At 45.6% G+C, this 9,284-nt stretch overlaps 1 protein-coding gene across 7 annotated transcripts in view; it reads right to left on the bottom strand.

The window, feature by feature from the left end:
- Positions 1–1,576: 1,576 nt before the first annotated feature.
- The window catches only part of rarab (retinoic acid receptor, alpha b), a 69,176-nt gene continuing 61,468 nt past the window's right edge, over positions 1,577–9,284 (bottom strand). For 6 of the 7 annotated variants that reach the window (XM_037088635.1, XM_037088636.1, XM_037088637.1 and 3 more), the window contains one exon: positions 1,577–2,921. In XM_037088635.1, coding sequence (XP_036944530.1) covers positions 2,569–2,921 — 353 coding nt within the window. In that variant the 3' untranslated portion in view covers positions 1,577–2,568. Of the gene's footprint in view, positions 2,922–8,566; positions 8,648–8,735; positions 8,811–9,284 lie in introns of those variants that run through there. The other variant, XR_005072820.1, reaches the window with a different exon arrangement.

Here is a 9,284-nt window from a genome sequence, read left to right as displayed (position 1 = left end):
CCTGAGGAGCTGAGGAGGAGGCATCGAGGCGGCAGAGCCAGAGCGAAGGTGAAGGCTGGGCTAACGGCTAAGCGGTGGAAGAACAAGCCCTCGGTTCCGTCGATATTGATGAGAAATGTGAACTGTCTGACCAACAAGATAGACGAGCTGGCTGCCCTTGTGAGGACAGACAGGACGTCAAGGGAGTGCAGTTTACTTTGCCTCTCTGAAAGCCTGTTCTGCTGAACTGGGGGAGCCACTCCAGCATGTCTTCAACCTGAGCCTGCAGCTGTGGAGGGTCCTGGTGCTCTGGAAGACTTCATGTCTCATCCTGGTTCCTAAGAAAAAACACCCCAGGGAGCCGGGTGACTTCAGACCAGTAGCACTAACATCACACATTATGAAGACCTTTGAACGGCTGCTGCTCCATGTCCTCAGACCCCAGGTCCACCATGCACAAGATCCACTGCAGTTTGGATACCAGGAGAAGCTGGGCGTGGAGGATGCCATCTTCTTTCTGCTCCACAGGGTGCACTCTCATCTGGACAAGGAGAGCGGCAACAAGCAGCAAATATAGACACTTTACACAGGAAAGGGCAGAGCCGTCTGTACTTCGAGAAGGCTTGGGTCCTTCAACATCTGCAAAAAACTGCTGCATATATTTTAACAGTCTGTGGTGGCCAGCGTCCTCTTTTATGCTGTGGTTTGCTGGGGAGGAAGCAGCAAGAAGAGAGACACTGGCTGACTGGACAGACTGGTGAGGAGAGCTGGCTCAGTTGTGGGCACAGAGCTGGACTCTCTGGTGACAGTGGCAGAAACCCTGGACAAATACTATATATATATATATATATATATATATATATATATATATATATACATACACACAGCCTACATAGTGTAGGCTATATATACTTTATAGTTTATCTTTTATTGAGGGCTGTCAGGCAAGAAAAAAAAATCTAATTACAGGATTTGTAATTAATTAATCACATTTTAATCTCATATCTGCTATAGGTACCCAAATAAAGAATTCGAATTCTAGGACATTACAAAATTGGACTGCATGACTAATCAATTGAATACACTAAGAAGAGAAGATTTGAAATCCACATTTTTTTTGGTGAAGCACGTTTCATAAACGAAATTTATAAGAAAATGGTCAAGCACATCCCAGCAAACCAATTAGGCCAGGTGCATTATTCAAAAATGCAATACAAATACACTTCAATCAAGTTAATCTTATGGAACAGTTTTTCTTTAAGTTCTCTGGTTGCTCATCGGTGAAGGGTAACAGGAAGTTTAGTATGGCTCTGTTCATTTCAGCCCCTAGCCCAGTGAGCATGGATCTGGCCTTTTCCCTGGGGCTGCCTTGACTTTCAGCCTTCATCCTACTTAAAAGGGTGCTGCAATTTCATCTAGAAATTCAGATAGGTGTTAATGCTGATTGACATTATGGACTTAAAATGTTTGCAGGGTGGATAATTAATAAATGCTTGAATGTGGATCTCCAGTGTGACAATAAATGTGCCTAAATTTTTACTTGTACAAGAAGATACCAAGAATGATTTGACTTTGTTTTACCAAAGAGCACACATAGTTCAGCAAAGAAATATGTCTTTATTAAACTCCCTGTATTTCAATACTTTCCAGCAAGTTTTACCTCACCATACATTAAAAATGACAACACTGAAAAACTATTTTTACCTGACAGGGTATGCTGAAGTGAGGCAGTGTCACTGTGTAAACACACTATGACAGTGGTGCAAACTATAGAAATAAAATACGGCTTGTACATTGTGAGACATGTTATTGCTGATGTGAGATTTCCATATTTCCCTCATTAAACTCTGATTCTGCAGAGCTGAACAACTCTAGTGCCACAGTGCAGTTTGTCACCAGGGGTGTTTGTTCTGCTGGTATCACAGTTAGCTTTGGTTGAATGTGTCCACCAACAGGCAGACATTGTGTCACTTTGACAAATGTTTTCACAGTTGGTCACAGTTGCGCTGCTGAAAGCTGCATTTGAAAACAAACCATTTTTGTGTCTTACAGAGGATGATGCCAAGTAACACGTGAAGAAATAGATTTGCTTCAAGCTATATAAGGTATCCAACTCATGATAACATTTCTGATTGCAGTGAAGGACAATTCAGTCAAGATAATTATTTTCCACAAGTGCATGAAGGGAGCAAAAGGAGAAGACTGGGGCTCTGTATGTGCATGCGGTATATGTGGTATGTGTGGGGTATATATGCAAATGTAGAAAAATAACTTCTTTTGTTAGTCTGTTCCAGTCTGACAAGTTCTTGCACAGTCATATTTTACCATTGAGGCAGTGTACAAAGATAACAAAAATGGTAAATAGTGTTTTTTGCATTCAATGTATTAAACCATCATTCCTGAATACATACCGGTCCTCACAGCATAGTTCAATTGCTTTAATTCCACCTCATCCAACCCACCTGCAGCTCTTGTATAAAGATACATTGCCACCCTGCTGGCTGACATACAGTTTAACTGAATTGATGGACAAAGCATGTCACCAGTAACCCAGAGATTTAATGTTATTTTTTGTCCTCAGATCATCTGTTATTGGGTCAAGTTTTTGTTGTCCTTGCAACACCAGGCTGTACTCTGGGGTAATGCAGAGGTGTTGAGTGTAAAATCTGAAGTAGAGGGGGACGAAGAAGAGGGGGAGCATGGCACAGGGCTCCAGCTGGGAGAGGGAACTGGTTTGGGCGACAGACTCGGATGGCAGCTCCTGAGCTCTGTATCAGTCTCTTCTCTGCCCCCTCCTCTACCTTCTCCTCCTCCACCTCCTCCTCCTATCCCTCCGACAGGTCCATGCCCCTCCAGTCCCTCTGAGTTCTCCAGCATTTCCTGGATGAGAGGAGGCATGGAGCCAGGTATCTCCATCTTCAGTGTGATCACTCTCTCTGCTCCTATGAGTAAGAGATGGAGAGGGAAAGTTAAGGCTAACAAATCAAGTCAATATGTGTGGATCTGCTCCTATCACCCTGCACATTACACCTGAACATTAACAGAAGACAAGAGACATCTGGTGGAACTGTCAGTGAAATTAAGTCCATATTTCATAGTTTCATAATTTTCAAGTATGACAATAGTATCAAAATGTTCCCATTTACCATATTTGCGTTACTTCCACTAAAAAGGTGATTCCAATTTCAATTCTTCCAAAACAAACAAACAAACAAAAAGAGCTGTGCAGGTCTAAAGAACAAAATCAGGTATAGCTAGTCCTTGTGGAGGAATAAACACCCAGAGTCACATCAGATTCTTCTCTGATCTGGAGTTGTTAACAGATGGTAGGACAGCTCAGAGGTTACTGTTTCACCTCTGCGATTAAAGTGAATTTACCTTAAAGGTCCCATATTATGAAAAACTCTCTTTTTCTGAGGTGCATATAAACTTTGAAGAGAGACCATCCATGCTATTTTGAGTGAGATACAGATTTCTGACAGTGTCTCCCTGCAGTTTCCAAGCATGTCCAAATTCACCATCGTTTACCAACGTCATTGACTGATCATTTGAATATTCCCACCCACAACCCCCTCCCATCACAACATATGTGCGTTGTCTCCACCCACCAGGTACAGCATTACCTTCTTGTTACCTTACTGATAATAGTGAAAAAGGACCTTCTCAAAAACAACTAACAACTTCAAATCATTGATGGTGTAAAGATTTCCCCCAGCTGCAGCTGCTGCCTACCCAGTGTCAGTGAGAGTGACAGACACGCCCCCCTGCACACAGAGTATGGCGACAACAGGAGGAAGGCGGCTGTGTGAACTCATAAGCAGTAGGCGATTTGAGGGGAGATACCATCCCCCTTGTTAGCAAAATTACTAAAAAGCATCCCCCTTGTTAACCTGACATCAGTCTCCATCCCGGAGTCAAGCCGGGCATGGCTGCTTTGCGATCCGGCTGCCTGGTTTATTTTTCACAAAAGCTGCAACAAGCTGCACAGAGGAGATCACAACAACAGGAACTCAGAGACAGAGGAACAGCATAGAGCATCAATTTTCAAAGTAAAACACCCTGTGCAGACTCCCGATTGTATAAAAACGAAAAACTACCAGATCAACAAAGCCAGGCAGGCAAAAGGCTTCTGAAACATGCCCGCTATGAATCTTGTTCTCTTTACACATTCATGGTATGATGTCATTAAGTTAAATAGTAAGTTTGCTATCCAAAACTAAATGTTACTTTTCGTAAGTGTTTTTAATGAGTGTGTTCAGAACATCGTAGCTTATGTTTTGTTGGTAATTGTCATTTTTGTGCTGGTTTATAGTTTAACCATTAGTGAGGTAGCTGTTACATTTCCTGACACCAGCTGTTTTATCCCCCATTGATACACACGCTGCCGGAGTGACTTTCTCCAGTCTGTATTTGTAGTTTTTAAATACACGGTCTTCATATCAAACAATATGTACGCTGACGTTGATATATCTGTGATAGGCTAATATTGGCTGATAAAATCGGCCTAAAAATAAATCAGTCATGCTCTACTATTTTGCACATGTCCAAACGCGCACATGTTCATTGTGTGTCCTTTAAGGCATTTAGATGGTAAAAAATTTCAAGGGGTCATGTAACTTAAAATGACCCTGCTTGAAATGTATTGTGAGAAACATGAGAAAACCCTGCCTGAATAAACTCAGTCCACTGCTATGATTTAAGGTATACTTACTTATTACATTAATACAGTTATAAAAAAGACAATTCAAGTAGGTAGAGAAGGAAGATAACCGGATAAAATAGAATTGTAGAATTTGAAATGTTGCAGTTATGGTTCAGGTGTCCTGCAACAATGTCCTTTGGGAGGTGCACATGGGTGTGTTGGGGCAGGCTGGTGCTCCCATTAAAAATTAACAAATCACTTGCTGCTGGAAAGGAAAGGTGTCTGCCAACTCGCCTATAATTAAATTTTTTTTTTTTTTTTTACACACCGCAAGGAGTGTATTTGTAAAAGTAAACGAAAACACACGGCAGTGTGCAAATTATTTTTTATTTAACCTTTATTTAACCAGGAAAGTCCCACTGAGATTAAAAACCACTTTTTCAAGGGAGTTTTGGCCAAAATTACACAGTTACGCTCACAATATAAATTCTGCAGTGCTTCGCTCACCGAAACAGCTGGGACGATGTCAAACTTTTACCCGCATGAAGACAGGTAAGCTAAAGGTTACCATACAAAATTTAACGTTAACATTATATCAAAAGTCTCCCCAATCAAGGGACAATTAGCGAAAAATAAGCTCAGCTCTTTCCATGGTTGTTTTAGGCATTTATTTACTAACTATCAAGGCACCAACTACATTAGCCTACAGCTAAGTTAGCTTGCTCAAGTTAGCTCACATGGCATTGTTGTCACAAACAAGATAACAGTTGTGTGTGCTAGTATACCACCCCACCCCCCCCCCCCACCCCCCTACAAAGTTCCTCGCCCTGAGAGATCACCAGAAGAGTCTCTGAGGTGGACCGGGGACCTTCTCTGTCTCTGGGGCAGCTTTAGAGTGAACACAGGCGGCTGCGCCTGCAGTCTTGGAACAACCTGTTGAAGAGCAGGGGTTGAGTTTAGGGGTCGGGGAGGATGTGTAGATTCAGTAGGGGAAACAGTCAGTGAATCTGGGGGTTTGGTTGTCTGGTTCCTCTGTGAATGTGCAGAGGGTCCAGGGCACTGATGTGGCCATGCATCGCCTTGGTATGGGGCCAACTTGTCCCTGTGGAGGGCCACCCGTCTCCCCTTAGGTGGCAGCTGGACCCCATACATCATCTCACCCAGCTTCTCCAATACCTCACAGGGGTCTACCCAGTGACAGTCCAACTAAGGGCACCGGCCCTTTTTTCTCCCTCGACTATGCACCCACACCAGGTCCCCGGCATTGAAGTACCCCCCTCTGGCCATCAAGTCATAGTTTCTTTTCTGCCTCATGCCCACTTTCTGCAGCTGGTTGCAGGCAAAGGCTTGAGCTGACTCCATTCAGTTCTGGAGCCTCCTGGCTTAATATGGTCCAGGTGGAACCGCTGGTGTGTCTGGGGGTCTGCCAAAAGCCATTTCTGCTGGCGTCTGAAGCTCTTGCCCCAAGATGAGCAAGGCAGGTGTGTATGAGGTGGAATCCTGCACAGCTGACCTGTAGGCCAATGGGACAAGAGGGAGGTGCATGTCCAATCGCTCTGATGTTCTGCAGTGAGGATGGTGAGTTGTTTTGCCAGGGTTCTGTTGAACCATTTGACTAGTCCATCACTCTGAGGATGTAAAGGTGTAGTCGGAGTCTTTTGCATGCCAAGACAGTCACACATAGCAAAAAACACGCCTGACTCAAAGTTTCTTCCCTGGTCACTATGCATGACCTTGGCCGCCCCAAACATAGCAAACATGCCCTCCACCAGTGCATCTGCAACAGTCTTTGCCTCCTGGTCTGGTATGGCATACGCGTCTGGCCATTTTGTAAAATACTCCATGGCGGCCAGAACGTACTGGTTCCCTTTGTCTGTGCGAAGGAACGGGCCCATTACTTCTACCACCTCACTCCCCATAGGGGCTGCCACCGCCAGCTGCTGAAGCTGGGCGCGAGACTGATGTGGGGGACCTTTGTGCGCTGTACAGAGGTCACAATGGTGGCAGAAGTCCTCAACATCTTTCCTGAGCTGACCCTATTAGAAACTTTGCTAGAGTCAACAAAGGGTTTTTGAGACCCCAAAGTGTCCTGCTCCCATAGTGCCATAAGAGGCCTTTAGCACCAACACCTGCCACCGCTCCTCCCTTGTAGCTGGCTCTTCCCAGGCTCTCTGGAGCACTCCATCCTTCACCCAGAGAGCCTCAAACTTTGCAAACAGTCCCTTGGCGACAGGCGACCATTTCATCTGTGGGACCCCCTGGAAAGGCCAGTGTGTTCCTCTCCAGGTCTAACACACAGCGGGCAGCCCGCTGGAAGTCCAGTCCCGAATCAGGTCCGCTCTCAACAGTGTAGCAGTGGGGCCAGTGTCAACAAGGGCTGTGCATGCAGTCCCTGCTTCTGGGGGGAGTGGACCCCCGCTCCCCCATACATGCAGCTGGGCTCTGTCCACCGGAGACAAGGCAGGGTGGGACATGGGGAGGGGTCTGCATCATCCCATTTATACAGAGCCCCTGAACATCAGCATGCTTGGGGCACCGCATGCTGATATGGCCAGCCTGGCCACACACCCAACACACAGGAGGGCCTTGACGAGGATGGATGCTGCTGTGCAGTGGCACAGCAGGGATTTGTTCAGTCTACTCAGCCGCCCATGCCGTCTTCTCTTGGCCCGGGCCCTCCTGTACCACAGTTCTCACAACAAGGCTGCCCCCAGCATGGTCTCTCTCCAAGGCCAGCTCCAGTGCCTCCTGCAGGATGTGGGGGTGCGTCAGTTGTGTCTGGATGCACAGCTCCCTAGGGGTTATGGCCCAGATGAACTGGTTCCTGGATAGTTTGTTCTGCACTTCAGAGGGCACGTGAGCGTATGATTTCCTCGCCAGGGTTTCAGTGTCATTAGCTAATACACGGAGCAGCTCACCGGACTGTCTCTGCCTGCTCAACAGTTCTGAACGCAGGGCTCCAGGCTGGCTGCATTGTCCAAACCTCTGCTGTAGAGCCCCAATTAAAGCCCCATAGTTAGCTCTTTCAGCTGGGCTGAGCAGCAGTAAACATGTTAATGCCTTTTCTGTAAGGCATAGGGCCAGCTGGAGCGCCTTACTGTCCTAAGACCAGCCTGCAGCCCACGTTAACAGTTCAAATTGAGCATGGAAGGCTTCCCAGTCTGCCTTACCGGAGTATTTTGGCATTTTCACTTGGAGCTGGTCACACTGGTGGCCGCAGTCTTTGTTTACATCCGGCCGTGTGCCACTCCCGGTGTGCACCTCCGAGCTCGAAGAGTCAAGGCTGGCAGCAGCAGCTAGCTCCCTGGCCATTTGTTTTAGGCGAGCCTCGTGCTCTGAAGCACAGCCAAACTCCCCTTCACGCCCAAATGTACCAGCATAAAAAATGTCCATCACCTGTTCCTTGACTTTCAGATGAGCGCCGGTCTGGTCTTGCCGTGCTGCCATGTCTGCAGGCTGTAAGATGGATGGCTAAGCCATCCATATTAGCATGGAACACTCCGATGTTTCACTTCTGACACCAAATGTTGCATCCGCAGGATGTGTTGGAAAGATGACGAAGTGTTATTCAGCAAACCAACATTTATTGCTGTAACAGTACAGGTTATTGGCGGCTGTAACCACGCCAAAACAACCAAAACACAAAGTAAGCCATAACTTTCTCACTAAGTCCTTCGCGCTGCTCACAGGCTCGCTCCCACGCACCTGCATGCACACTCGCATTTGCACAGCCCTCATTCCGTCACACTTGCACCCTGCCCTCCTTCCTACTCATTCAATCCCAAACCTGTCATTAACTCACAGAACATTTGACATTATAGCAGAACATTACTGCAGGGTCGCTACAGTCTTTATGTGACTAAAAGTTGACTGCACAATTCTCCTCAGACAGAAAGGACCATAGTTTGCCCGATAAATGTTCAGTGCATTCTGCAGTGCAAATACATTCAGTCAGGCAGGTTTCAGGCCAGGACGGTCCACCATGCATGATGGTGGCTCAGGAAGCTGCTGCAGTCTTCGTGTAACCTGGAAATTATGAAAGGTAAGTGAGTGACAATAGATTAGAAAAAAGATATAGTGCATAATGACGACCATGTTTGCCCAGTGTTCACACCTCATTGTGGTTATTTCCATACAGCAGATATTCTCAGGTTATGTAGGCATTTGTTCACATCTGCCACAGGAATACCTGTTTTAAAGCAGAATTTGTATTATTCATTGGAAATTATGATAGCTAATCAATCATGTCATGTTGTTTCTTTTGTAATATTTATTTAAAGTTTATGAACCACTGTAACTGGTTAAAAATCAACACTGCTGGTAGAGAGGTGATGGGGGGCAGCTGTGGCTTATTGTAAACTACAGTTGTTTAAAATTGCTGGAAGTAGCTAATTACAGGTCATCACTGCAAATAAGAGCAGGTTCTCAATTGACTTACCTATATATATATATATAGGGTTACATTTTTCTCTAGTAATGGCAATTGCTAAATTGCATCCACGTTACTGCAACGGAACACCAGTAAACGCCAGCCAGGGTATGGCTAAGCTTTATTATGTAAACACTCAAGGAAGGAGAAGGGGGATGCTATCTGTAACAACATGGGGTAACCGGCCAGTAAGCCCATAAAACTTTTGTTAGTCTATGCAGTAACAAAACTAAT

The sequence above is a fragment of the Acanthopagrus latus genome, chromosome 23, assembly GCF_904848185.1.
Source record: "Acanthopagrus latus isolate v.2019 chromosome 23, fAcaLat1.1, whole genome shotgun sequence".
NCBI classification, from domain to species: Eukaryota; Metazoa; Chordata; class Actinopteri; order Spariformes; family Sparidae; genus Acanthopagrus; species Acanthopagrus latus.
The sequence above is the reverse complement of the archived record's forward strand: the minus strand, read 5'-3'. Positions and strand labels throughout refer to the sequence as shown.